The following is a 27,365-nucleotide window of genomic DNA, read 5'->3' on the forward strand; positions in this document are numbered from 1 at the left end:
ATAGATAGAAAATCACTTTTTTTAGATGATCCAGAATTTTCAAATAAAAGTTATTTTCTATCTATCTTAAAAAATAGTAAAACAACTCTAAATAATATTCTGCAACTATATATTTATATGGAGATCATATTGAATCCATCACTAGAATTTTGAAAACAGAAATTTTAATCTGTATCATGGATCAACCCGTGATATGCTGCATATGCATAGTACCATAGATTCACTCTTATCAGTATTAGAAGTATTGGAGGATCCAGTCTATACAAATGGAGAGCAACAAATATCATGAGAAAAAAAATGTTCGTTTCTCTACTCATGACTCGTCTTAATGTCTCCCTCTCTTCATTTCTATTTTCCCTTCCCCGCTCACAATAATCAAAACAAACTAAAACAAAAGAAAGGAAAAAAAAAAGAGAAAAAGAAAACCTACTTGATCATAGCTTCGTTTCGTTTGTAACAGATCGGATCAATGGGGACGGGGGAAGAGAAGCGAACGCTTTTCTTGGTGAACCTGGCGTCGATCATGGAGAAGGCCGATGAGGCGCTGCTCCCGGCTGTGTACAAGGAGGTCGGAGCGGCGTTACATACCAGTCCGATCGGGCTGGGCTCCTTGACCCTCTTCAGATCCTTCGTTCAAGCCTCGTGCTATCCCTTAGCGGCGTACATGGCTGTGAGGTACAATCGGACTCATGTCATAGCTCTTGGTGCTTTTCTTTGGGCCGCTGCTACTTTTTTAGTCGCTGTGTCAGACACATTTAGCCAGGTAGAATAATTGTGAACTGGTTTATAGGTTTAAGCCTGTATTTGTGGGGATGAATTTCAAAGGTTTTTGTTTACTATCTTGTGTTGTTCCCCAGTAAGATTTCGAGAAAAAAAATAAAAGCTTTGTTGTGGCTGTACTTGCAATTGTCAATACCTATGTTCCAAAGGAATTCGTTTGTTTAGTATTTATGCCTTAGGTGAGGATTTTAGTTCTAGAAGACATAAGTTTAATTTATCTAGTGATACAATTTACTGTTAATCAGTTCGACAGACATCTGTTCTATACTTGAAAATTAGTTGCCTAAAAGAATTCTTTGTTTCCTTGTCAATACATACTTTAGAAATACACCCTGCTATGCAAATAAAGTTGTCATAATATCTTATTGTCCAGTTATAAGACTGTACCATAGGTTTCTAATCATTTTCTTAGGTAGCTGTTGCGAGAGCTCTGAATGGTGTTGGCCTTGCCCTTGTGACCCCAGCTATCCAATCACTTGTTGCTGACTCAACTGATGACAGCACCCGTGGGACCGCATTTGGTTGGTTACAATTTACTAGCAACTTAGGCTCACTATTTGGTGGTTTCTTTGCCTTACTACTTTCCTCCACTACCTTCATGGGGATCGATGGATGGCGTATTGCCTTCCATTTTGTCGCCATTGTAAGTGTACTTGTCGGGATCCTTGTGCGTCTCTTTGCTAAAGACCCACATTTTTTGACGATTGAGGGTTCTACACCTGATCTCCTTTCCCGAAAGAGTGCATGGATGGAAATCAAGGAGTTGGTATTGGAAGCCAAGGCGGTAGTGAAGATACCATCATTTCAGATTATTGTGGCACAAGGTGTCACTGGCTCGTTTCCTTGGTCAGCACTGGCATTTGCCCCTATGTGGCTGGAGCTAACAGGGTTTTCTCACCAGAAGACTGCAATTCTGATGATTATATTTGCTATTGCAAGCTCAGTTGGCAGTTTATTGGGTGGGAAAATGGGGGATTATCTCTCGATCAAATACCCGAATTCAGGAAGGATAATTCTGGCACAAATAAGCTCAGGTTCTGCTGTTCCTCTTGCGGCTTTGCTCTTGCTGGCTTTGCCAGATGACTCAAATACAGGGTTTAGCCATGGATTTGTCATGCTTATTATGGGCCTTTGTATTTCCTGGAATGCACCAGCAACTAACAAGTAAGTTTTTTCATTCTGATACCCTTTCAATAGGAAGTACTATTTTTTATAGTAATTTTGTGTCATTTTCCATGCATATGAATCTTGAATTTTTTTTTCCTTCATCCTTGGGTTTTCTTATGTAATGACTGGATACCTAATAACACTTTAATTCATTTAATTTTTTTTCTTTACCAATTTGATTTTAATATGGGCTAACTGAATGTTTTTCAACTTGTGCAATTTTGGCCAAATCGCATGGTGTGACTGTGAATATCCAAAATTGGTACCCTCCAAGCTGAGAGGCAGAATTTACATTTACTGATGATGTGATATATTTGTTTTTCAACTGTAGTCCTATATTTGCTGAGATTGTACCTGAGAAATCAAGAACCAGCATCTATGCACTGGACAGGTCCTTTGAGTCAGTGCTTGCCTCTTTTGCAGCACCTGTTGTTGGTTATCTCGCTGAGCATATCTATGGCTACAAGCCGATCAATGATGGGATGACTGAGAACACTATTACAGATAGAGATAATTCCGTCTCCTTGGCAAAAGCTTTGTACACAGCCATTTCAATCCCGATGGTTCTCTGCTGTGTTATTTACTCCTTTCTGTACAAAACATACCCTAGGGACCGGGAGAGGGCAAAGATGGATAGTGTGATTGCATCTGAATTGGAACATATTGAGTTGGCAGGTCAAGAGGAGAGGGATTTGTACAGCAAGCACGGGAGTGTGATTGATATAGAGTATGGAGATGATGAGTTTTTTGATGAATGGGAAGATGAAAAGATTTTTGTTCCTCCACAAGTCGAACCAAGTAAGCGGAGATAGTTTACATTTGTATGTATATATTCTTTTGTAGGTTTAATATTTTTGTATTCTGATTTTTTTTTGGGTTTGAGAGTGGTAGATGAAAAGGAAAACAGCTATACTTGTAGGTTTGCAGCTTACCATTTTGTAACACTACACAATGAGAATGTAAATGATTTTTAGCAACCTGGGGTTCTTTATTAACTATCTATGCTTATTCAGCAATTCGACTGCAAGCCTGCAATTGAGAACTTGACCTATGTTTTCATGCAAAACTGTTGAAGTTAGTATGGGTATGAACTAGGGGTGGCAACGAACCGAACCGAACCGAACTTACTTTAGGTTTGAGTTTGGTTTGAATTAATTTCGAACCGAACCTGGTTTGATTCGTTTTGAACCGAACCCATTTCGAATCGAATTAATTGCAAACTACACATTTTTCGAATCGAACCCGAATCGAATCATGAACTAAATTATTTTTTAGCAGCCCTAGTTTGTACATTAATTTTTTCTCGCGGGACAAAAGTCACATGACTTCCTTTTACCGGTATGAACTATGAAATAAGTGTTTTTAAGTTGAAAAATTATTCATGAAAAAATACATCAGAGACGGCTTTTCTGGTATGAACTATGAGAGACGACCGAAGAGAGAGGAGAGACAGTCATCTAGGCCGGAGAGACAGCCAGTCGCCGAGAGTGTCGGCTAGATTTTAGAGCTAGAGGGAGAGTGAGTTAGGAAGAGGTGAAGAGAGAACTAGGTTATTGAGATTTAAGAGCGAGGGAGTGTCCGCTAAGTTAAATTATGACTCTCTATCTTGGATTTTAATTTCATCAGGTAAATGGATGGCCGGTGATTTTATGAGATTCGAACCACAAAAAAATCACGAACTTATTTCGATCGAACCAGACTAGGTTTGAGTTTGGTTTGAATTAATTCCGAACCGAACCTGGTTTGGTTCGTTTCAATTCAAACCCATTTCGAATCGAATTAAACTCGAATCAAACCCGAATCAAACCCGAATCGAATCACGAACCTCGAATTTTTTTGCCAGCCCTAGTATGAACTATGAAATTGTCAAGGAGTTATTGAGCGTAACTTAAAAAATATGGGTTTGTTTCAAATAATAAATTTAAGGCATTAATCTTGATCTACCTAAAATGTCATTGGTTTTAAATAATAAAGTTAAGGAGTTGTAACTTGTAAGTGCCTGTCTCGTCAAAGGGACAAGATCACTGATTTCAGTTCGTAGTAATTTCACTCAAACTTTTGTGCGGTGTGCTGATCTAAGACTTCGCAGTGACATTTTTTTAAGCAAGAAAGATAGCGCTTAATGAGAATTACAAGACCCCTTTATGAAAAATAAGCACTTCTAATGGATTGCACAGAGGGCACTTGAGAAAATGAAGTTATGTGCTACCTTTAGATTTTCCATTGGCATTTTATTTAGCAATAAAGAGAACTTATGAGATCACAATGAGTAAAGCTGCTTGACTTGCAGGACCACTTCCATTATTTTGGGTTTCTATGGTTTGCCAATTGAATCTGGTCAAGTTTTCCTGATGTGATGGCGTGATGAGGTGGTCTTTCTTTGACTTTTTATACTTCGTCAAATTTTACATCGGCAGAATTGACCAGGTATTTAGATATTTTCATTGCCATTGGTATACTGACTTCTAGAAGAGTAGAAGGTTTCCATATTCCACGATCATGTTTAACTTGTTAGCGCGGCTTCTCTTTCATCCAAAAATTCAATCGGGACGATTTCGGACGGAATTAAAAGCGGTCCGATGAGTATTGGATTTCGATCTGATCCAATGTCATAGCCGTCCGTTCTGCATTAAAATTGACACGGCATGACACGATATATAGTCATATGAGTTATACATGATAAAGACCGTTAAATCTTGATTTAATGTGATTTTTTAATAAACTAACTTAAACTATAAAAATAGTTAAACATAATCAGTTTTATTTGAATACAACACGTCACTAGTGGAGAACATACAATTAGTGTCGCCTTAAAAAACCGACACTAATACTTTAGTATCGGTCATTTACAAAAAACCAACACTAATAATATTAGTGTCGGCTATTTAGATGTAGGCGACACTAATAACTGAGAATTAGTGTCGGTTGTTTATAAATAACCGACACTAATGTATTAGTGTCGGCTATTTATAAACAACCGACACTAATACTTAACAATTAGTGTCGGCTATTTATAAACAGCCGACACTAATGTATTAGTGTCGCCTTTTTATAAACAGCCGACACTAATTCTCAGTTATTAGTGTCGCCTATTTATAAACAGCCGACACTAAAGCTAACAAAATTTCATTTTAAGTCCCGCGCACCTCTTTCAAACGCACGCTTAGGGTTTAAACATTCACTTCGCTTCACGCTTCTCTCCGATCTGATCTTCTCAGCTGCTTCTTCTGCGCATGCTTCACGAAAAGGGGCGTAACTTTTGATCCGTCCGTCGGATCGGGCTGAAATTTTGACAGGAACTCCACAGCCCAAAACCGGATGCAAAACCAATCTATGATTTGTTTCGCATTTTGCGGGCTCAGATTCGCGATCCGAGTCTTCCTTCATGGACTTTTGGTATAGTCTTTATAATTTTAGAGTTTTTAGGTTCTTTTATGTATCTTTTATGTATTTCCTGTTTTAGGGTTTGTATAATATTTTATTTAGGGCCTTTTATGTATTTTCTGTTTTAGGGTTTGTATGATAACAATAAATGAGCAATTTGGATGATATTTTATTTAGTGAGTGTTATTTGTAAATTATGATGAATTATTTGATATCTTTATTTTATATATAGTTCAGCAAAAATATATGAGCATTCCAGAACAAAAATTTTCATTTTTAGAATTTTCTATGATTTATAGTGAATTTTTGAAATTTATTTTTTTTAAAAAAAAAAACATTAGTGTCGGCTATTTATTAAATGGTCGACACTAATACTTATTAGTGTCGGCTTTTTAATAAATGGCCGACACTAATACTTATTAGTGTCGGCTTTTTAATAAATAGCCGACACTAAAAGTTAGTATTAGTGTCGGCCATTTAATAAATAGCCGACACTAATGCCTTACTTTTAGTGTCGGCTATTTACAAAGTATTAGTATCAGCCCGATTAGTGTCGCCTAATGTCCGATACTAATACTCATAAACAGCCGACACTAATTCCAAGTTCTCCACTAGTGCGTGTTGTCACGAAGTATCTTGGTTACGTCATGATTAATGTATTGTGACTGTTCATTACAATTTCATTAAGATACGGTACAAAATACAAAATTCTAACTTAATCATTACACATCACAACACATAAAAATCTGATTTGATCACAACACAACACAACACAACACGTAGTTACATCTTTGCTTCCCATTCAATGCGAGGTTAATTGATGTAATTCGTCTGATTAAGTTTGATTCGGTTGAAAATAAATCTGGACCATAAAATTATGAGTTCCACCGTAGGTACTACAAAGGATACGGAACCATGTTTTTGTCCATGCATGATAACCAATTTACTGACTTGTAAAAAAAAGTTCAAGACTTATAATTAGAGTAAAACAAGGTTGTTTCTAAGTTCACTAATAAGTTCTTTTGTGAATTCAACTCTAAAATCTATCGAATTGGCTTCAAACGATAAATTCAAATTGTTGAAATCCTTCTATCTTATGTACGATGTATCTACAATTCTACATGCAAAAATTTTAAACTTTCGAATTAAATTAGTGTAAAGTTAAGCGGTCAAAATTAGAAGGTTTATAAATTAATTTTAGTGCATTTATTTTTTGTATGTTCTTTTATCACTTGATTCTATATAAAATTAATTTTAAAATTTAAAATTTTATAAGTAGATGCATCACTCGTAAAGTAGAATGATTTCAATGATTTGAATACGTCGTTTGAAACCAATATGATAGATTTTAGAATCGAGTTCACAAAGGAACTTGATATACTTAGGAACACCCTAGTTTTACTCTTATAATTAATTTATATCACAATTAGTAAATCAGTCTCCTCTTCCAAAAACGCTCTTTAGGTTAGCACTAAATGAGCTAATCATTGACAAAAGAAAATTAATAGTATGTAATGCAAAAATGAACAAATATGTTGATCTTAGGCCCTTGGCCAGATCAGTTAATACTTAATAAGGCAAATAATAAGTCGGTTTAATAAAAATCTTGGTGGCGGTAATGTTATATTAAACAATTCACAGTTAGAACTCACTAAAGTTCAAATCTTATTATTATTTTTTTCTGATTGAAACTCGTAGGAGTCCAAATCTTAAGGGCATGTTCGGACGAATCACTGTTCACGTGGGAAAAAACTGAATTGTTTTCTTTTCACGGAAACAGTGTTTTTCAGTTCAATTGTCGTGTCCAAGCCCATTCCCATTTGTCAGCCGAACAGACCCTAATTGATTGTGGTTGTGGATTCAGATTACAACGAATGGCCACACAATTTATAAATTCGTATCATTTACGTTAATGTAAAACTTAAATTTGAAATCCGAATCCGAATAATTTTGGAACTAATTTAAAAATTTATGAGACTGCTTTAAAATTCATATCAAATTATAATGAAATATTATTGTTCAAAAATCAAATTTTAATTGAGTGGACGGTCGCTTTGAGATATGATATTTATTTATGTCACTACCAAGATTTTCAAAAAAAGAAAAGAAAAAGAAAAGAGAGAGATATTTGTAATTTATGAAAACAACCTCGCAACAATCCAACTAACAAAGTCCCGAGAATGTTAAAAGCTCTAACGCACCACGAAGCAATTATTTTATTATCAAAATTTGATTGGATTCCCTCGTCAATTTTTTAGTCAACAAATTAAAACATATTGATGGCACCTGAGAAACTTACGCTGGTTTACGCGTCCCTCTACTTCGCAGTCGCAAACAAGTCGAGATCTCCTCCTGTAGCCCCGCTACGGATCCTCAAATTCCGTCAAGTAGTGAACTTTGAAGGGCACTTCCTCACCACTCTTCCTTGTACAAAAATATACTTTCCCGCTGAAGCGTCGCTGGATCTAGAAACCTCTCTTTCTCAGTCTCTCAATCTGACCAAAAAAATGGGCTTATGGGAAGAGAGGAGAACGCTGGTGTTAGTCAATCTTGCCTCAATCATGGAGAGAGCAGATGAGGCTTTGCTTCCGGCAGTATACAAGGAGGTCGGTGCAGCGATTCATGCCACGCCAACCGGTCTCGGGTCATTGACTCTTTTCAGATCAATTGTACAGGCGGCGTGCTACCCTCTCGCAGCCTACATGGCTACCCGGCACAACCGGGCCCATGTGATCGCTCTTGGTGCGTTTTTGTGGGCTGCTGCGACCTTCCTTGTCGGCATTTCTAGCACCTTTCTACAGGTAGTTAATTTAGACAGGGTTTTTATGAGTTTTTTTTTTTTTTGGTTTTTGGTTGGAAAGTAACTTTTTTGAGTCCGGGGTCATCCAAAATAGCTCAAATTTTGAGTTAGATCCGGAACGTCCGATCAGAGTTCGGACCATTTAGGTACGACGAAGAATGCATGGTTTCTTTAATATTCGTGTTAAAACAGATCGAACGGTCTGGTTCTAAACTCAAAATTGAGTTAACTGAGGTGATATGAATTCATCTTTTTGGGGCTTTTTGGTTGGGGAAATTCACTCAAAAATCTTGCAAGAGGGGTGGGGTGGGTGGGACATAATACTCTGACTATTCAATTTTCTCTAATTCTTCTTTTGACTAATTATTCCAAGTCTTCTATTTTGTCTCTCTGTTATTGACTATTTGACTAATTTAAAATCTTGGAATTTTTATCTTCAATAGATCAGCTAAATTTAAAAATGAAAAATATTCTATTTAGTTTAACATCCGTTGTGTAAAAGTATCAAGTATTGTTGAAGGTTAACACTCCATTGTTTCAATTATTAAAAAATACAGTGTTTTATCAAATAAAATTTTGTTATTGTTGAAGGTTAAAATTTCATTGTTTCAATTATTAAAAAAATATATTGTTTTATCAAATAAAATTTGGAACTATGTATACAGAGAAATCTGTTTTAGTGAGGAAATCAGTACGCACCATTTGCAAAACGGCAAACCTTTTTTATATTTTGTAATTTATTTGATTGTCCTGAAAGTTGCAGGTGATAGTTGATTAAAAGATGGGTAAATAGTACTTACTATAACTGGATTTTTATAGTTCAATCTAAATGGCAGGTAGCAATTTCAAGAGGTCTGAATGGCATCGGGCTAGCCTTAGTCATACCAGCTATCCAATCCTTGGTTGCTGATTCCACTGATGACGAAACACGCGGTTCGGCATTTGGTTGGTTACAATTCACTGGATTTTTTGGCTCCATATTCGGAGGATTTTTCTCAATTTACCTAGCTTCTACCACAATAATGGGTATAGCTGGCTGGAGAATTGCTTTCCATCTAGTTGCACTTATAAGCATGGTAGTTGGGTTTCTCGTTTGGCACTTTGCGGTGGATCCACATTTTGCAAGTGGTACCATCTTGACCAACAAGGGAGGTACACACCGGTCAGCATTGGAAGAGGCTAAGGATCTAATAAAAGAAGCCAAAGCTGTCATGCAAGTGCCCTCATTTCAAATTCTCATCACACAGGGTGTCACTGGTTCTTTCCCGTGGGCTTCTCTCTCCTTTGTGCCAATGTGGTTTGAGCTTATTGGATTCTCGCACGCGTACACAGGATTTCTGATGACACTTTTTTCTGTTGCCACTTCAATTGGGGGTCTGTTTGGGGGTAAGATGGGAGATTTTCTTGCTCGGCATTTTCCTAATGGAGGAAGGATAATTTTGTCACAGATCAGCTCTGGTTCAGCAATTCCACTTGCAGCAATTTTGCTACTGGCTTTACCGTATGACCCATCAACTGGGTTTTCACATGCTCTTGCGATATTCATCATGGGCTTGCTCATCTCTTGGAATGGCGCTGCTACAAACAAGTAAGTCAACTAAATTTTTGCTAATTATGTCCTCAGGTTAGTATATTTACAATTTAACAATGCTTTATTGGAATTATGCTTGCTACCTTAGCAGAGCATGACAAAGTTCTGGTTTTATCTAGTTTGAAAGGAAGATTTCATTTTATTTCCTTGAGTGCAATAAATATGTTTATCCTTGTGTACCTGCCAAATTCTTATTATAAATATATCCAAAGTTTATGAATCCAACAAACTAATTTTTTGCTCATTACCATCCGGCACCAACAAACTAATCAACACCATAGAAAGTCAATACTACCAATATAAAAAACTTCATAATCTTTTCAGACAGCTACAATTATTGACTCACCAAATCATATTGCAAAATTAAATGCCTAGCATGTTGTGAAGTAAAACTCTGAGAAGTTGAAACTGTCATACATTAATTTGGTTGTATCCCCAACTAAATTTGTACTTGCAGTATCTGATGCAGGTTGTGATGGTATCAGTATGGCATCCCAACCTGGCCTTGCTACATAACAATAATAAAATAAATTACCACAATAGTCTTAATTATCACTTAAACAAGGAAAACTGTAATGATTTTTACCTCAATGTTTTATGCAGCCCAATATTTGCTGAGATCGTACCAGAGGAGCAAAGAACAAGCATCTATGCACTGGACAGATCTTTTGAGTCTATACTAGCCTCATTTGCCCCTCCAGTTGTTGGGCTTTTAGCTGAACATGTATATGGATATAAAATAAGAGACAATGATAAGAGTGACGATCCTACGATAAATCGAGAAAATGCTGCCTCTTTAGCTAAGGCGCTTTACACTGCCATATCTATTCCAATGTTTCTTTGTTGCTCAATATATTCCTTCTTGTACTGTACTTATCCAAGAGACAGGGAGCGTGCTCGGATGCATTCTCTGATTGCTGCAGAAATGGAGCAGATAGAGTCAACGAGTTCAGATGTAGAGCGAAATGATCCTCAACTTCAAAATATTCAATTGGTAGATAGCAACGAAATGAGGGTTATGAATTTGGCATACGAGGAACCTGAGAGAGATACTAGCACAGAAAAGTTGCTTTCACAGAAATTGTAAATATAAGTGCACAATTAGTTTATTGATTCGTCTTCCATTTTGATTATTTTAAGCAATCTTGACACGTTTATGGTACGAGTGTTTTTTTTTTCTTTTCTTTTTTGCATATTTTACTAATCTTTAGCACGAGGGGAATTATATATATATGTAGCTTTCCTTTTCAAAAATCTTGATAAGATTTAAAAAATAAAATAAAGGCTACGAAGCTCCGCTCCCTAGCTAAAATTACTCGGGAATCATTGTTATTTCTATTTCAGGACGCAAACGCAAATTGGAGAGGCTTTTATTTGAGAAATTTCATGGCGGTTTTAATTTATTGTGCATTAAGACCTTTTATTCCAATGAACTATTATTTAGACTTTGGACTAACTATTTGTTCTGAAATTTTTATTATTACCATATTAAAAAAAAAACCAAAAAACCATTCTTTTTTCTCTGAATCCGAAAAATAACGGAGGCGTAGAACCAATGGACGGCCCTTTTTTTAAGAGTCGCCATGCTGCGGTCCCAAGAATAGAGCCGCCAATTCACCTGCAGTTTCACTTTTTTTTTAAACATAAATTGTTTTTATATAGTTTATTCTGATTTTTTTATTAATATCCTAAAAATTTTTTACTGGCATTGCCATCGGTTTTCAAATATTTCAAAACTTTTCTCGATTTTTTTTAGACGGATGCATATGAATGCTTCAACAATTATACACAGTTTTATTGTATGATCCATGTGTGATAAAATAAATATAATATTTTCTCACGTCATCGATATGTGTCTTTATGTTATAATGCATGTTGATCAATTTGTTAGTCATTTCTCTTATTTCTAAAGCACCTGTATGTTATACATGTATTTATTTAAGACATCTCTCGTAAACAGGCGAGACTAAGACAAGGGATAAAGATAATAGAGACAATATCTTCACTGAGAATGCAAAAAATGACGACGAAACTTCAAATGGTCATAAAATGCTTGAGTGTTTGATTTTAGCAAATGATCACTTTTCAAAAAACTTGATAGAATATGCATGCATTAGTGATAGCTATGCTGTTTTTCAGAATTTAGAATTGCAAAAAAACTAAAGGAAGAGTCTCAAAACTTGAGTTGAAGTTTTCAATTAATTTTTCATTTCTAATATTTGATCTAAGTAGCTCAGCAAATTGGTTATATAATTTATTTTTGGAATTTTTTTATTATTTTTTATGATTTACGAAAGATAGCACAAAATGACACAAAAAATCAAACAAAATAATACAATTTCTGTTTACAAAAAAAAAGTGGGGACGTAGGGCCAATGGACGGTCCCATTCTTGATATTGTACTTGCACTTTGAATAAGACTTGTACTTTGAACCTTTAAAAAACTTGCTATTGTAGGTATAGAGACTTGATATATCAGATATATAGTCTCACTACTATTAATAAATTTAAATCAATGAATTTTGATTGGACATGGTGAAAAGTCAAATAATTTGTTTTAATGTTTTACACTAATTAGTTCTACTTTTGATACATAACATTTATGGAAGATTACAATTTAAATTAAAACTCAACTAGCACAAATTGTCCAATCTTCATAAATAGTTTATATATTCATTTTTTATAAAGACTTGATATTTTAAGTATAAAAACTTTATACGTTATGTATAAAGACTTGTAGTGATGGAGCCACATTGAAGTAGGAGTAGACAACTATTTACTTTTGGATTTTAAAAACTGAGTATAGGTCTATGTATAATCATACTGTTGTCTATTTCTGGATAGTCCACATATTGAATTCACGGCAGATTGCAATCTGCTAATTTTACCAGCAAAAAGATTCACCTACTCTTGATAAAAAATTTAGCTACACCTCTGAAAACTTGAATGCATAGGTATATAACTTGTACGTGCCAATGCTGTAAATAACGATATGTGGTCGTCGAACGGATAGAGTACCATTAAGCGATTAATCGATAATAATTAACTAATTAATCAAAAAAATCTATGACAATTTGATTAGAATAATCAGCTGATTAATCGATCCACGGACATTTTTTATAACACTGGTACGTGCCAATTAACGTCCGTTATAAATGCGTTAGTGATCTTTTAAAAAGTGATTCTAATAAAAAAATTGCTAGTTGAGAAATTCACCCGAAGTCTGAGAAATTAATGATGTTATTTTAAAATTTGGATTGGATTCACGTTCCAAGAAATGCTATCACGTTCCTAGAAATTAATAATGTTATTTAAAAAAGATTACGTTGGTTTAGGCATGCCTCTACTTTGCACAAGACTCTTCGACTTCGACCCAAACAAGATCTCCTTCCCTCCATATCTAGTAGTGAACTTCTGTAAGTACACTTTCTCACCGCTCTTCCTTGTACAAAAATATACTTTCCCGCTGAAGCGTTGCTGGATCTAGAAACCTGTCTTTCTCAGTCTCTCAATCTGACCAAAAATGGGCTTATGGGAAGAGAGGAGAACGCTGGTGTTAGTCAATCTTGCCTCAATCATGGAGAGGGCAGATGAGGCTTTGCTACCGGCAGTGTACAAGGAGGTCGGTGCTGCGATTCATGCCACGCCCAGCGGTCTCGGGTCATTGACTCTCTTCAGGTCAATTGTACAGGCGGTGTGCTACCCTCTCGCAGCATACATGGCTACCCGGCACAACCGGGCCCATGTGATCGCTCTTGGTGCGTTTTTGTGGGCTGCTGCTACCTTCCTTGTCGGCATTTCTAGCACCTTTCTACAGGTGGTTAATTTAGACAAGGTTTTTGTGAGTTTTCGTTTTTGGTTTTTGATTGGAAAACAATATTGCTCCCGCTTTTTTGGGCTTTTGGTGGGGAACTTGGGTCTTGGGTGCAAGTCTGGATCCTATGAGGTAATATACCATTGAGTTGAATACAGAAAAAAAAAAAATACACGATTGAGTTTCAATCCGGACCATCCGATTAGAATCCGGGTTAATCTGGTCAAGCTTGTAATGCATGAGGTCCCTTTAAGATTTGTATTACTGTATAACAAATGGACCGGATTCAAACTTAAAAAAAATTGAGTATTCACTTTTGTCTAATTTCTTCTTTTGACTTATTATTCGAGTCTCCTATTGTGTCTATCTGTTATTGACCAATTTTAGTGTTTCCAAGAGATCTTGGAATTTTATCTTTTAATCTTCAATAGATCAGCTAAATTGAAAAATGAAAAATGATCCATTTTATCTGCTGTTGAATGTTAGAATTTCATTGTTTTATTTTTTAAAAAAGATTTCATTGCTTTATCAAATCAAATTGGAAATTTGAAGTTTATATGATAGGTTTTTGAGACCGTAGCACGGATGGCCTTATGCTATCCATAGCACCCAAGCCTTACTCATACATTAATACTCACAAAAACTGGTTTTTATAGCTCAATGAAGCCCTTACTTTTTTATAGTTAATTCAGTAAATTACTTGGTGAAGCAGGTAGCAATCTCAAGAGGTCTGAATGGCATTGGGCTAGCTTTGGTCATACCAGCTATCCAATCCCTAGTAGCTGATTCCACTGATGACAAAACACGTGGTTCGGCATTTGGCTGGTTACAATTCACTGGATTTTTCGGCTCCATATTTGGAGGGTTTTTCTCAATTTACCTAGCTTCTACCACAATAATGGGTATAGCTGGCTGGAGGATTGCTTTTCATCTTGTTGCACTTATAAGCATGGTAGTTGGATTTCTCGTTTGGCACTTTGCTGTAGATCCACATTTTGCAAGTGGTGCTGTCTTGACTAACAAGCGAGGTATACACAGGTCGGCATTGGAAGAGGCTAAGGATCTAATAAAAGAGGCTAAATCTGTCATGCAAGTGCCGTCATTTCAAATTATTGTCGCACAGGGTGTCGCTGGTACTTTCCCGTGGGCTTCCTTCTCCTTTGTGCCAATGTGGTTTGAGCTTATTGGATTCTCTCACGCGTACACAGGATTCCTGATGACTCTTTTTTCTGTTGCCACTTCAATTGGGGGTCTGTTTGGGGGTAAGATGGGAGATTTTATTTCTCAGCATTTTCCTAATGGAGGAAGGATAATTTTGGCACAGATCAGCTCTGGTTCAGTAATTCCACTTGCAGCAATTTTGCTACTGGCTTTACCAGATGACCCATCAACTGGGTTTTCACATGCTCTTGCGATATTCGTCATGGGCTTGATTATCTCTTGGAACGCTGCTGCTACAAACAAGTACATCACCTAAATTTGTTATGAATATTTTTCTTTTTGTTAAATTTTTGCTAATTATACGCTCAGGTTAGTATGTTAACAATTTAACAAGCAGAACTAGACAACGTTTTGGTTTTATCTAGTTTGAACAAAAGATCTCATTTGTTTCCCTGGTTGCAAAAAATATGTTTATCCTCGAGTTTTTTTGCTCATGTACCTACTGCATTCCTCCTATTAGTATATCCAAAGTTGATGTGTCCCAACAAACTAATTTCTTGCTCCTTACCATCCGGCACTAAGTACTGTCAGACAATCAATGTGATAGAAAGTCAATACTACCAATATCAAACTACTTAATCTTTTCAGACAGAGCTACTACTACGAGTCACCAAGTCGGACTGCAAAATGCAACGCCTATCATGGTGTGAAGTAAATCTAAGAAGTTCAAACTGTCAAACCTTAATTTAGTTGTATCCCTTTACTAAATTTATACTTACAATATCTGATGGAGGTTGTGATAGTATCAGTATGGCATCCCAACCTGGCCTTGCTGCTTAACAATAATGATAACTGTAATGATTTGACTGTAATGATTTGACCTTAATGTTTCATGCAGCCCAATATTTGCTGAGATTGTACCAGAGGAGCAAAGAACAAGCATCTATGCACTGGACAGATCTTTTGAGTCTATACTAGCCTCATTTGCCCCTCCAGTTGTTGGGCTTTTAGCTGAACATGTATATGGATATAAAATAGGAGACAACAATAAGAGTGACGATCCTACGATAAATCAAGAAAATGCTGCCTCTTTAGCTAAGGCGCTTTACAGTGCCGTATCTATTCCATATCTGCTTTGTTGCTCGATATATTCCTTCTTGTACTGTACTTATCCAAGAGATAGAGAGCGGGCTCGGATGCATTCTCTAATTGTTGCAGAAATTGAGCAGATAGAGTCGGATAGTTCAGATATAGAGCGAAATGATCCTCAACTTCAAAATATTCAACTGGTAGATGTGAACAAAATGAGGATTATGAATTTGGCATATGAGGGGGAACATGAGAGAGATACTAGCACAGAAAAGTTGCTTTCATAGGAATTGTAAATGTAAGTGCACCATTAGTTTATTGATTCGTCTTCCATTTTGATTATTTTTAGCAATCTTAACAGGTCAGTTCGTTTTTTGTAGGAGTGCCTTTTTTTTTTTCTTATTTGCATATTTTACTTATCTTTAGTAAGAACGGGATTATATATTTATATCTAGCTTTTCTTTCCAAAAAATCTGGATCCATTAATCCTGGACAATGTATCCTATAAATATTAAAATAAAAAATGAAGGCTACGAATCTCCCTAGCTAAAATTACTCTGCAATCGTCATTATTTCTATATGAGGACGCAAATTGGGAACTGGTTTTATTTGAGAAATTTCAGAGCTGTTTTAATTTAATGTTTTTTTTAAAAAAAATGTTAGAAGCCCGTTTCATTACCATGAAACATTCACTTACATTCTTCTAGTTAACTACTATTTAGCTTATAGCATTGTAGTTGCACCCTACTGTTTTGCAACACCTGCAGTGGAATTACTTCCAGGTCTTGTGGGATTCAGGCTCCAGCTGTGTATATGCCAAACAGTAGATACTGGTAATATAAAACATTATTTAAAACTAGATTGCAGAACTGTGGTTGGTTACCCTTGCAATGGCTGGTTTCTCATAACAGGACTGTTCTTTACCGGAGTTTATTTGCTGCACTCTAACCTTGTTAATGTATGTTTTTATTTTTATTTACCTGATATTACCCTTACAATGGCTGTTATATTTTCAAACTGGTATGTACAATACCAATGATTGCTGGAAATGGCTGAGAAGAACAAGTTTGATCATTTGTTTCTGGAACTTATAATGGAGTTTAGTTATCATGTAACGGCTGAGTTGTAATGCATTTTTTTGTTTTTTGACATCAGGTGCACCCATAATAACTGCTGTTATTGGGTCTGGCGTGCTATTGCTATAATGTGAAGTCAAAATGATTGGTCCGCAACCCATTTATTTTGTGGCAGTAGAAATGAGAAAATCATAAACTATTGAGCGCATTCTACATATATATGTTGAACAAAAGGTGATTTTTCTTTTTCGATTAGCATATTTTTAGAATTTTGTTCACAGTGTGATTTATTTTCTCGAATTGCAATGAAAATCTCTAGGGTTTTAAGCAAATAGAAAACAATTTTATTCTTCTAACAAGCTTAAACACATTACATGCAAGCATTCTTAATTAAATTGGTACATGGAATTACATGCAAGTTGGGTACATTGGAATTGGACAAAGTCCGGTATAAATTGGTACATGGAATTACATGCAACACCTTTTTCGTTGTTATTAAATCATAATATCAATTGAAGATTAATTACAAATACTAAATTTTGCAAGCATTCTTAATTAATTCATCTCAAAGTATCATATCGATTTTTATTTTTTACAATTGATTTACAATTTCAATTGTAGGAACGTAAAACTAAAATTCTGAACATGCCGTCATGAAGGTATACAAGTTTTAGTTTGATAAGATCAAATAAAATTAAGAATTAATATTTGAACTAGTGACAAAGAGCAACACCTTTATGTGAGAAATTATAAATTTGAAATCCGAATGAAAAATTCTTCATGAACATTAAAAGTGAAAATTGAAGGACTAGATTTCTATTTTTTTTATCCCAAATTTTTTATATTGTAATAAATCGTCTTATTAATGATTACATACTCAATCCTTTGTACTCAAATGTAAAGTCAAAAATAAAAAAATAGCAACCGAGAACTGAAAATTGTTTTCCGGTCATGTTGTTGAGTCGTTAGGGAGCAAAATAAAAATAATATACAACTGAAAAGGCACAAAATTAGCCTCCGTTGAGTAGAGATGTACGTGACATGTTATGCTATGATCAAATCAGAGGGACAGTCACACGGTAATTGATCATATTTAATTATTTTTTTTCTATAATTGTTTGGAAGGCCTGTTTGGTCACACATTCTCTGACGGGATAGAGGATGTGCAACCAAACAGGTCTAACGAAACAAAAGTTTTGAGATCCGTACTAAAATGTTGGAATGATGTCTACTCTTGTGAAATACTTGTTGCTGTTCCCCTTTGTATTAGATAAAAAGGGAAAAACAAATTGAACTTCTTTTTCGACTTCTGGCATTGACAGAACAAAAACAACAGTTCACTCGCTATATTTGTTCGCTTATATTTAACTTTGGAAGTGCATGCAATTTCGTAAAACTTCAATGGCGGTAATGCTAGGTGTTTATGGAAGACGCTACCGTCAAAGCCGAAAACTTCCATTTCGTAAAGCAATTCGAGAACTAGAAATATTTATTTATATGGCACCTAGTAGATTCGTTTTACATCAGGAGGAAAAGCAATCGTTTTATCAAATTATCTTCAACTACTAAATGAATGACCAATTGGTGTTTTACTAGAATGACCTCTTAAGCCACAAAAACCTTAGGAGCATTGGAGTACCAACAGAGACAGCTTTACTCGCATCTTTATTCATCACCATCAGCAACACAATATTACCTTTATAGTGCTTCAAGTCTTCATTTTTATATCATTGTTGTGATTTTCTTTAAACAATAAAACACAAACATATTCTTGCAGGTTACACTTGCAACCACTGTTTAACCCCCCTGTTAAATCAAAAACACAAACATGTCATTTAATCATTCTCAAGCAAACAAAAGATCTTAGGAAAAAGGTCTAACAAGGATTTTCAAGAAAGAAGAGTAAACCTTACCATTCAAAAAGAATGCCACAAAACAGAAAGAAAAAAGAGTAAACATGTGCCCCATTTAGTCTAACGGAGTTCATGGTCAGGACCTTGGTATTATTACTCAATAGGTTAACATTTTGGTAGGGAATTCACAAAACCTTGATAGACAGTATAGCCAATCTAAAAAAAAAAGGTTATCAATGCTGCTTGATTGCATGGCTACTATATATTTCTCCATATGAGGATTCAAAGTTGAAGTCCTATATATCTCAACTATCAAACTGAACTAGGAGGGAAAAATATCACAAGAACTTGTACTAAAATCAAACCAACAAATGGAAAAGCTGATAAACAAGTATCATGTAATAGGGGAAAAGAAAGAGGTGATTGTAGAAGATCATTACCTGTACTCTTCATCCCCTCTTTGATCTTTTCATCGATTAAATGATGCACTGACTTAAAGCTATTCAATATCAAACAACACCAAGAGACATTAGCAATAAAGATGGCAATTCTATCCTTACATATTAGTCCAGTTAGTCTCATCGCAGGAAAACAAATATTGTAACAAAAATCAATACTTGACAAACCTTCAAATTACTGTCACTGTCCTCATTAGAGAGTACAACCTACAAAGAAAATAAAAGCCTCAACATAAGAGACATGACCAATGCATCACATAGAGTTCAATTAAGTAAACTTGTATTGCTTTCAACAAAAAAGCAGCATTCTCATATTTCCATGCAATGTAGAAGTAAAGCAAATTATAGCAGGCATTGACTTCTCATCATTTTCCCTAGTATGAAAGCTTCCACTATCAGCAATTGAAAATGAGATATGATCAAAGATATCAAGACCTGTGAAAATAGAACATAATTCCTCATTAGTAAATTAGCAATTTAAATTGGTGTCATGACAACCATTGAATGCAGAAAACACCTTCATTGTTTCGGCCAGAGATTTGTTAGGTTTGGAGTTTTTCGTCCCTCTAAGCGAATTAGGGCAATATTTAAGTTTTTTATTTGTATAACGGGCTTTAACTTCAGAGAGCGTTAACTGACACCGTAATGAACTGGTACGATACAGATAATTTTTGTTAGTCAGATCAAATACTTGTGTCAAGGAAACTCAGCTTCCAATAGTCACCATTACAGCCATCATTCAGTGGTTTGTCCTTTTATCAAAATCCAAGTCAGGGTTCTAAATAGCTAATAGCAGCACTATAGCTTTTTCAGACCTTAAAAGCTATAATGCTATCAGCTGCTTTCCTTTTATCAGAGTTCTAAATAGCTAGCTATAGCTGCAATAGCCTTTTCAGACCTTAAAAGCGATGACACGATAATCGCTATTTACAACCTTGAATCCAACAACTGTACCATGACAATCTCAGATTTACTAGTCCTGCCATTACTGGACTGTTACAGATCATATAAAGTCTGATCAGATACCTGGATCCAAGACAATATCAATTAAAAAGGTCATTGTTATGGGTACATTTTAGGAAACTTTTACTGGTCAGATCAGGTCAGCTTTTCATACTCAAACTAATACTGCTATGTGCTACAGATGATATTTACTAGAGTGTCTTTTCTTACTCCATTGTTTTCTTTCATTCATATGGTGCTTATTAATGAATTGAGTTTTCAGTGAAGTCTCTCTACCAACTAATGCAAGTGGGTCAGGTGGTACAAGCCAGTTCAGCAACCATTTTAATGCTATCACTAATACCCTGTGTTACCATGAAAAGTATGAGATATGTCACAAACAGGAGACAGAAATTAACCTTGTGGCACAATAGAGTAGCTCATTTCTTCCTGCCACCACGCTCCCTCAGTGCCAGAGTAAGAGCCTCGCCAGGGGCAATGTTGTAATAAGCAAGGGTGTGGTTATCTTTGAGGAAACCAGCCTTCCCATTGATCTTCTGCTTATTTGCCGGCAACTGGACTTCTCCGGCAATCTTCTCCTTCAGGCTGCTGATTGTCTCAGAGAGTGACTGCACTGATATCTCCAGTACTTGGCCCTTCAAATTCCCTTCTTCCAAATTAGGAACAGAGACTGAGATGTTAGCAGGTCCCTGCATACCAGGACAATTACAAATATAAAAATTAGAAAAATGAAAACAGAAAATTGTTAAAGACATCACAACTTTAGCTCACCAATGACTAGTATTATATAACAATTATAGAGAAACTATCGTTCACCTTTCTTACTTTTTTTAGCATGGTTGCGTAAAGACATTTTTATTAAAATTACACTCTTTTGTTTAATTTTACCGGGTGTTGAGCAAGGAACTGATCCTCTGGCACAAGGGAAACATCGTCAATCTTCTGCCTCTTGGGTTCTGGCTCATCAGGCAGTGGTGGCGGGACTTCATCTGGTGGTGGTGGTGGTGGCATCCCGAGTGGGAGTGGTGGTGGTGGTGCTGGAGTCGACGCCATGTTAGGCATTGATGGTGCAGCCATACCCATACCCATGGGCATAAAAGAGCGTGGTGGTGGCGCTACTGGTGTATAATGGGACCCAGGTGGTGGTGGCACCATTTGGGCCATTCCCGGACGGCCCATCATCATCATGGGTTGTGGCTGACCTGAACCGAGGGGCATGGGTGGCCTCATGGTTTGCATCATCATCGGTTGGGGCCCAGGAGGTGCACCGCTACCAGGTGTTGGGATACGCGGGATATTCAATGCAAGACCAGGTGGCGGAGGCAATGGGCGAATAGTGGGGATATTGGGCCGGGGAGGGGGAGCTGCAGGACCTGGTAGGTTAGTACCGCTCGTGTTATTAGTATGCTCCTCTGTCTGCATGTTCTGTGAAAGGGCTTGAGAGGCAGTACGGCCAATACTACCAGAATGGCCGTCCCAGATAACTTGTTTGGGCTGCTCATCGTTCTTCTTCTCAATCTCAGCTTTAACAGCATTTGAAACCTCCTCCTCAGTTGTGCCAAAGATATCAGGTCGGGTCCTCGCCAGCCCTACAATATTTCTAGATATCTCATCATCAGTAGCATATGTTGTTTCTTTAATCTTGGCCATCATCCTGTCCTTCTGCTCCTTATATTTTGGATCAATTAAAGAAATACGCATGTGCTCTGCCATCTCGTTGATTGGTATCAGCTCTCCAGTAATAGGTGAGACCACAAACTTTGTCGGGTCCCACTCAGCAGGGACCCGGTTCTCTGGCCGCTTCCAGTTCTTAACTATCCGCATGGGCTCATCAGTTGGCGGCTTCACCTCAGGCACCCCATCATCTCCAATACCGTCAGCATTTTTGTCATCCAATCTAGCTGCACGCATGCCTTCTTGCACAAGTTGGATCTCTTCTTCATCCATGTCCATCTCCATCTCTTTTCCTGGTTCAGCAGCCTCATTAGGTAACTCGGCTTCCTCCAAAGCTGACAATTTGCCTCTCCTTATGACATCTTCTAAAGTCATTGGAATTGGCAACTCTTCATCTTCCTCAGCAAATTCAATGGTTTCTACTACAATAAAATCGTGCCAATCGATCATGGCCATCTGCATCCTCTCCTGTTCGATCTCATCCTCAGCTCGTTGCCTTGCTTGCTCTTGTGACTTCTCCCACTCCAGCCGGTGCAAACACCTCTCTAGCACCACTGTCAAGCCACTAGCTTTCTCTCTCAACTTATCAGTTAGACCCTTTTCTGGCATTAAAACCTTTGAATAAGCATCAGCAAGAGAAGTGAAGAAGGTGTACATGCTGTGAGTTGGGCGTAGGAAGTGGAACTGCGGGGAACTCACATCCACACGTTTTATGAGCTTCTCCATAAAGCTCTTCCCATTCCTTGCAACAAACTGAGCCGTCAGCTTGATGACATCCAGTTCCTCTCCGGTTATTCCCTCTGGTAGCCGCACAGTGTATAGCTCAGATGGCGGTGGCTCAAGGATTTTCTTTGGAGGGGGTCGAAACTCCTCATTTTCTTTAGAATCAGCGGGTGCAATGTCAGTAGGTGCAGGTGCAGCAGCAGCAGCACCACCACCACCAGCAGCAGGCACATTTTCGAGCTGGATTTTGTGTTCCGACACACGGTTCTGGTAATAGGCGTGATAGGGGTCGGATGTGATAAGGAAATTGAACTTGGGGTTACCTGCGTTTTTAGCTAAGATCTGGCGCTCAAAATCAGAGCCGTTTTTGGCGACATACTGGGCTGTCTTCTCTACGATTGCTTTGATATCGGGCGGGGGATGGATTATACCGATGGTGCGGGTATGAGTGGCGACTGGAGCAGGCGGCGGTTGCTCCTTCGCCTTGGGTGACGAATCCGGGTCATGGGAAGTTTCTGTATTTGTAGGATCAGGGGGAGAAGAGGGAAGCGGAGCTGGGAGGGTAAGGGTCAGCATACGGATGGTATAGAAGAAAGAGGCGATGAGTTCTTAGGGTTTTGAGGAGAAACCAAATGAAGACGACACCAATAGAGAGTCCGTCTTTTATCTAACCACTTTGGTCAATTGTGGACTAAATAGTGAAATAAAAATTTTAGATCTCACTTATTTTATAAAATGTGATTTAATTGATTTAGATTAAAATAAAATAAGTTAATTTTTAAATTAATCTAATTTGACTTGAAGTAATTCACATTTATAAGTTATTAATTTTATTAGATATAAAGCCTAACTTTTTATTGTTTTTATTATTTTCAATTAAGAAAAATAAAATAAGTAATTAATTTTGTTTCATTTAAACATAAAGAAACTTATAATCTATCAATTATAAAATCAGCATTTTTCTTTTTAAAATAGCTCAACTTTTTAAACTAACAAAATATGCAATCTAAAAAATTATCAAATAAAATATTTTTTGAAATTGTACTACAAATAAATAATTTTTTTGTTCAGCAACCTAATATATTTTTTATTTGTACATAACTCATTTTTTTGTACAAGTTTTTTTCAATCAAAATATAAAAAAAATACGAAGAATAGTTTTATCAGTATTCTAAATAGTGCGCTATAGCGGCGTTGTAGCATTTTCGGACCTTAAACGCTACGCTATGGGATAAAAATACGCTATTTTAGCTACGACCACTATAGCAGTAATAGCGGTACGCTATCTGCGCTACACGCTAAGCGTTATAACACACGTTATGCTACATAGACTTTTATATAAAGGCCCAAACTGAAAATTAATTTTAAAGACCAATTTTTTCAAGGTCCAGATTGATTTTGCTTTTAAATATAAAAAGATAGACAGTTTATTTCATGATACTTGTGTTTTTTTTTAATAGAAAAAATATAGTTTATGCCATGATGCTTAGGTTATTTTGAATGAAAAATGATAGATAATTTATGATATGAGTAAGGCTATGGTGAGTTGCGAAGTAAAACACGTTTTTACTTCACGCAATATCTTCATTTTTGAAGTTCAAATAGCCGATCCAAACCGTTAGATGTTTAATCTATATTAAAATATGCTTGGAAACTAAATTTTACATTTTTTGAAATTTTTTTACTATTTATTAAGCCACTTTGAAAATTTGAAAATCCGGATAAACAGTAAAAAAATTTGGACCGCTGGATCAGCGATTTTCAAATTGGCTTAATAAATAGTAAAAAAATTCCAAAAAATGTAAAATTTGGTCTCCAAACACATTTCAATATGGAGATCATGTTGAGCGGTTCGGATTGACATTTTGAACTTTAAAATCGCAAAATATGAGTGTGAAGTAAAATAGTCGCTTTACTTCGCAATTCACCGTAGCCCAACTCTTTATGATATTATTAAAGATATTATGAATAGCAATTTGAACTTTGTATTGGTTTAATATGAATATTCTAATTTCTTAATTAATTTTGTGTTACTTATTGCTCTATGAGACTATAGATAATGTTGATAATTAGTAGAAATATAAAATACTTTTTTTTAAACAAAAAAATAATAGCTCCTTCCTGGATGTAATGTGGACAACTCCTCCCTGGATGTAACACATTGGATCAGGTTTCTCTTTTTGTTATCAACTTTTACTTTTATTTTTCTGTAGTTTCTTTTACTTAAATGTCAACACAGAGGTGGAGAAAAAAAATCCATAGATCAAGCAATAGACAATGCGATTTTGGATAGGTTAACTTGTCCTTAATTTGTTTATTAAAATTATCATTTATATTTTAGAATCTTGAACACGATTAACTTTTCTTTAGGTATATTGATATATTTTAAGCTGGGTAAATATGAGAGTTCTTATAATTAGAATGATAAATACGATAGTATGAATTTTGCTGGGTGAAATATGTAATTTTGATATCTTTGAAGGGTATACATGAAATTCTGCCTTCTTCATACGGGACTTGAGGAAGTTTGGTTCATTCAGCAACAATCAGTGAATTTTAATTAAGAGATAACGTTACCTTTTCCTCAGAAGAGAGCAGGTTTCAGTGGAGAATATAATTTTGATAACTTTTAGTCTTCATTTTATATTGGAAAATGTTTAGCAAGTTAAAATTCGTTCAGTATCTGATTGAAGAAAGATGTAACATTGAGATGAATTAGGGTTATAAACTGATATTGACAATTATATATTTTCCTTTAATGGTAGTTTAATTGAAAATTATGGGTTGTACTTAGTTGCATTATGAGCTTGTCTAGCGTATATTTTACGTTATTTCTTTGAATAAGATTTTGGCAATTATTTCTGAAATCTTCTTATTTCCTTTTCCATTTCTCAGGTAGTACGAAATGGTGGTAGGTTTAATAAATGCCAATCCAGTGGTATATGAGAAAAAGGAGAGGCATATGCGGGACCCATCTGTTATTGTTGATGAATATGCCGAGGAGGCCATTATTGACCAGCAAGAAATTTTTGTTGCTATTTATTTGTTTCTGGAAACTTGTTAACCCTTAATAGAATGTAAGTTTACCCATATGTCCGTACAAACAAGGAAAATACCTGAATGCCTCTGTTTTTGCTTTCTGTGACTACTTGCAATTGAGCGAAAGAAATGTTTGTCTGGTAATTACCTTCTTGAAAACAATGAGGAGATGGATATTTTGGGGCATCGATATAAATTTGAAAAAAAGAAAATCTCGAAAGAAATGTTTGTCTGGTACTTTCCCGTGGGCTTCCTTCTCCTTTGTGCCAATGTAGTTTGCGCTTATTGGATTCTCTCACGCGTACACAGGATTCCTCATGACTCTTTTTTCTGTTGCCACTTCAATTGGGGGTCTGTTTGGGGGTAAGATGAGATTTTCTTTCTCAGCATTTTCCTAATGGAGGAAGGATAATTTTCAGCTCTGGTTCAGTAATTCCACTTGCAGCAATTTTGCTACTGGCTTTATCAGATGACCCGTCAACTGGGTTTTCACATGCTCTTGCGATATTCGTCATGGGCTTGATTATCTCTTGGAACGCTGCTGCTACAAACAAGTACATCACCTAAATTTGTTATGAATATTTTTCTTTTTGTTAAATTTTTGCTAATTATACGCTCAGGTTAGTATGTTAACAAATTAACAAGCAGAACTAGACAACGTTTTGGTTTTATCTAGTTTGAACAAAAGATCTCATTTGTTTCCCTGGTTGCAAAAAAATTATGTTTATCCTCGAGTTTTTTTGCTCATGTACCTACTGAATTCCTCTTATTAGTATATCCAAAGTTGATGTGTCCCAACAAACTAATTTCTTGCTCCTTACCATCCGGCACTAAGTTAGTACTGTCAGACAATCAATGTGATAGAAAGTCAATACTACCAATATCAAACTACTTAATCTTTTTGGACAGAGCTACTACTACGAGTCACCAAGTCGGACTGCAAAATGCAACGCCTATCATGGTGTGAAGTAAATCTAAGAAGTTCAAACTGTCAAACCTTAATTTAGTTGTATCCCTTTACTAAATTTATACTTACAATATCTGATGGAGGTTGTGATGGTATCAGTATGGCATCCCAACCTAGCCTTGCTACTTAACAATAATGAAATAAATTACCACAATTGGTCTTAATTATCACTTAAATAAGGATAACTGTAATGATTTGACCTTAATGTTTCATGCAGCCCAATATTTGCTGAGATTGTACCAGAGGAGCAAAGAACAAGCATCTATGCACTGGACAGATCTTTTGAGTCTATACTAGCCTCATTTGCCCCTCCAGTTGTTGGGCTTTTAGCTGAACATGTATATGGATATAAAATAGGAGACAACAATAAGAGTGACGATCCTACGATAAATCAAGAAAATGCTGCCTCTTTAGCTAAGGCGCTTTACAGTGCCGTATCTATTCCAAATCTGCTTTGTTGCTTGATATATTCCTTCTTGTACTGTACTTATCCAAGAGAGAGAGCGGGCTCGGATGCATTCTCTAATTGCTGCAGAAATTGAGGAGTCGGATAGTTCAGATATAGAGCGAAATGGTCCTCAACTTCAAAATATTCAATTGGTAGATGTGAACAAAATGAGGATTATGAATTTGGCATATGAGGGGGAACATGAGAGAGAGATACTAGCACAGAAAAGTTGCTTTCATAGGAATTGTAAATGTAAGTGCGCCATTAGTTTATTGATTCGTCTTCCATTTTGATTATTTTTAGCAATCTTAACAGGTCAGTTCGTTTTTTGTACGAGTGCCTTTTTCTTTTTATTTGCATATTTTACTTATCTTTAGC

The 27,365-nt window shown here is 36.1% G+C and overlaps 4 protein-coding genes and 1 pseudogene across 9 annotated transcripts; 4 read left to right on the top strand and 1 right to left on the bottom strand.

Annotated features, from left to right (window-relative positions):
• Positions 1-328: 328 nt before the first annotated feature.
• Positions 329-2,918, top strand: LOC144558032 (uncharacterized). Its single transcript, XM_078306738.1, has 3 exons — positions 329-763; positions 1,193-1,944; positions 2,279-2,918. The coding sequence occupies exons 1-3, from the start codon at positions 470-472 to the stop codon at positions 2,757-2,759; spliced, it is 1,527 nt and encodes a 508-aa protein (XP_078162864.1). The 5' UTR covers positions 329-469; the 3' UTR covers positions 2,760-2,918.
• Positions 2,919-7,595: 4,677 nt separating this feature from the next.
• Positions 7,596-10,855, top strand: LOC144558033 (uncharacterized). Its single transcript, XM_078306739.1, has 3 exons — positions 7,596-8,132; positions 8,968-9,719; positions 10,326-10,855. Exons 1-3 carry the CDS (start codon positions 7,611-7,613, stop codon positions 10,807-10,809), a joined length of 1,758 nt encoding a protein of 585 aa, XP_078162865.1. The 5' UTR covers positions 7,596-7,610; the 3' UTR covers positions 10,810-10,855.
• Positions 10,856-13,115: 2,260 nt separating this feature from the next.
• Positions 13,116-16,349, top strand: LOC144558034 (uncharacterized). Its single transcript, XM_078306741.1, has 3 exons — positions 13,116-13,539; positions 14,249-15,000; positions 15,596-16,349. Exons 1-3 carry the CDS (start codon positions 13,246-13,248, stop codon positions 16,071-16,073), a joined length of 1,524 nt encoding a protein of 507 aa, XP_078162867.1. The 5' UTR covers positions 13,116-13,245; the 3' UTR covers positions 16,074-16,349.
• Positions 16,350-18,336: 1,987 nt separating this feature from the next.
• Positions 18,337-23,159, bottom strand: LOC144557777 (putative splicing factor 3A subunit 1). 5 transcript variants are annotated; one of them, XR_013512791.1, is made up of 5 exons: positions 21,025-23,159; positions 20,535-20,825; positions 19,342-19,380; positions 19,156-19,214; positions 18,337-18,668 (listed from the first exon to the last, which is right to left on the bottom strand). XR_013512791.1 is itself a non-coding variant. In XM_078306354.1 (3 exons), the coding sequence occupies exons 1-2, from the start codon at positions 23,107-23,109 to the stop codon at positions 20,556-20,558; spliced, it is 2,355 nt and encodes a 784-aa protein (XP_078162480.1). In that variant the 5' UTR covers positions 23,110-23,159; the 3' UTR covers positions 19,245-19,380; positions 20,535-20,555. The 5 variants fall into 5 exon arrangements, 2 of the variants coding, with proteins under 2 accessions (XP_078162480.1, XP_078162479.1); XR_013512790.1 differs by having other exon boundaries at positions 19,342-19,608; positions 21,025-23,158; XR_013512792.1 differs by lacking the exon at positions 18,337-18,668 and having other exon boundaries at positions 19,209-19,287; positions 19,330-19,380.
• Positions 23,160-25,438: 2,279 nt separating this feature from the next.
• LOC144558531 (uncharacterized) lies at positions 25,439-27,365 on the top strand (annotated as a pseudogene). Its single transcript, XR_013512935.1, has 3 exons — positions 25,439-25,578; positions 25,742-26,126; positions 26,757-27,365. The product of XR_013512935.1 is annotated as an uncharacterized LOC144558531 (transcript).

This window comes from Carex rostrata, chromosome 8 (genome assembly GCF_964058835.1).
Source record: "Carex rostrata chromosome 8, lpCarRost1.2, whole genome shotgun sequence".
NCBI classification, from domain to species: domain Eukaryota; kingdom Viridiplantae; phylum Streptophyta; class Magnoliopsida; order Poales; family Cyperaceae; genus Carex; species Carex rostrata.

Coding starts and splice junctions, on each gene's coding strand:
- LOC144558032 (XM_078306738.1), top strand. CDS start 470: ATGGGGACGGGGGAAGAGAAGCGAACGCTTTTCTTGGTGAACCTGGCG. Junction 764..1,192: donor TGTCAGACACATTTAGCCAG/GTAGAATAATTG, acceptor TCATTTTCTTAG/GTAGCTGTTGCGAGAGCTCT. Junction 1,945..2,278: donor AATGCACCAGCAACTAACAA/GTAAGTTTTTTC, acceptor TTTCAACTGTAG/TCCTATATTTGCTGAGATTG.
- LOC144558033 (XM_078306739.1), top strand. CDS start 7,611: ATGGCACCTGAGAAACTTACGCTGGTTTACGCGTCCCTCTACTTCGCA. Junction 8,133..8,967: donor TTTCTAGCACCTTTCTACAG/GTAGTTAATTTA, acceptor TCTAAATGGCAG/GTAGCAATTTCAAGAGGTCT. Junction 9,720..10,325: donor AATGGCGCTGCTACAAACAA/GTAAGTCAACTA, acceptor TGTTTTATGCAG/CCCAATATTTGCTGAGATCG.
- LOC144558034 (XM_078306741.1), top strand. CDS start 13,246: ATGGGCTTATGGGAAGAGAGGAGAACGCTGGTGTTAGTCAATCTTGCC. Junction 13,540..14,248: donor TTTCTAGCACCTTTCTACAG/GTGGTTAATTTA, acceptor TTGGTGAAGCAG/GTAGCAATCTCAAGAGGTCT. Junction 15,001..15,595: donor AACGCTGCTGCTACAAACAA/GTACATCACCTA, acceptor TGTTTCATGCAG/CCCAATATTTGCTGAGATTG.
- LOC144557777 (XM_078306354.1), bottom strand. CDS start 23,109: ATGCTGACCCTTACCCTCCCAGCTCCGCTTCCCTCTTCTCCCCCTGAT. Junction 20,826..21,024: donor AGTTCCTTGCTCAACACCCG/GTAAAATTAAAC, acceptor CCTGGTATGCAG/GGACCTGCTAACATCTCAGT.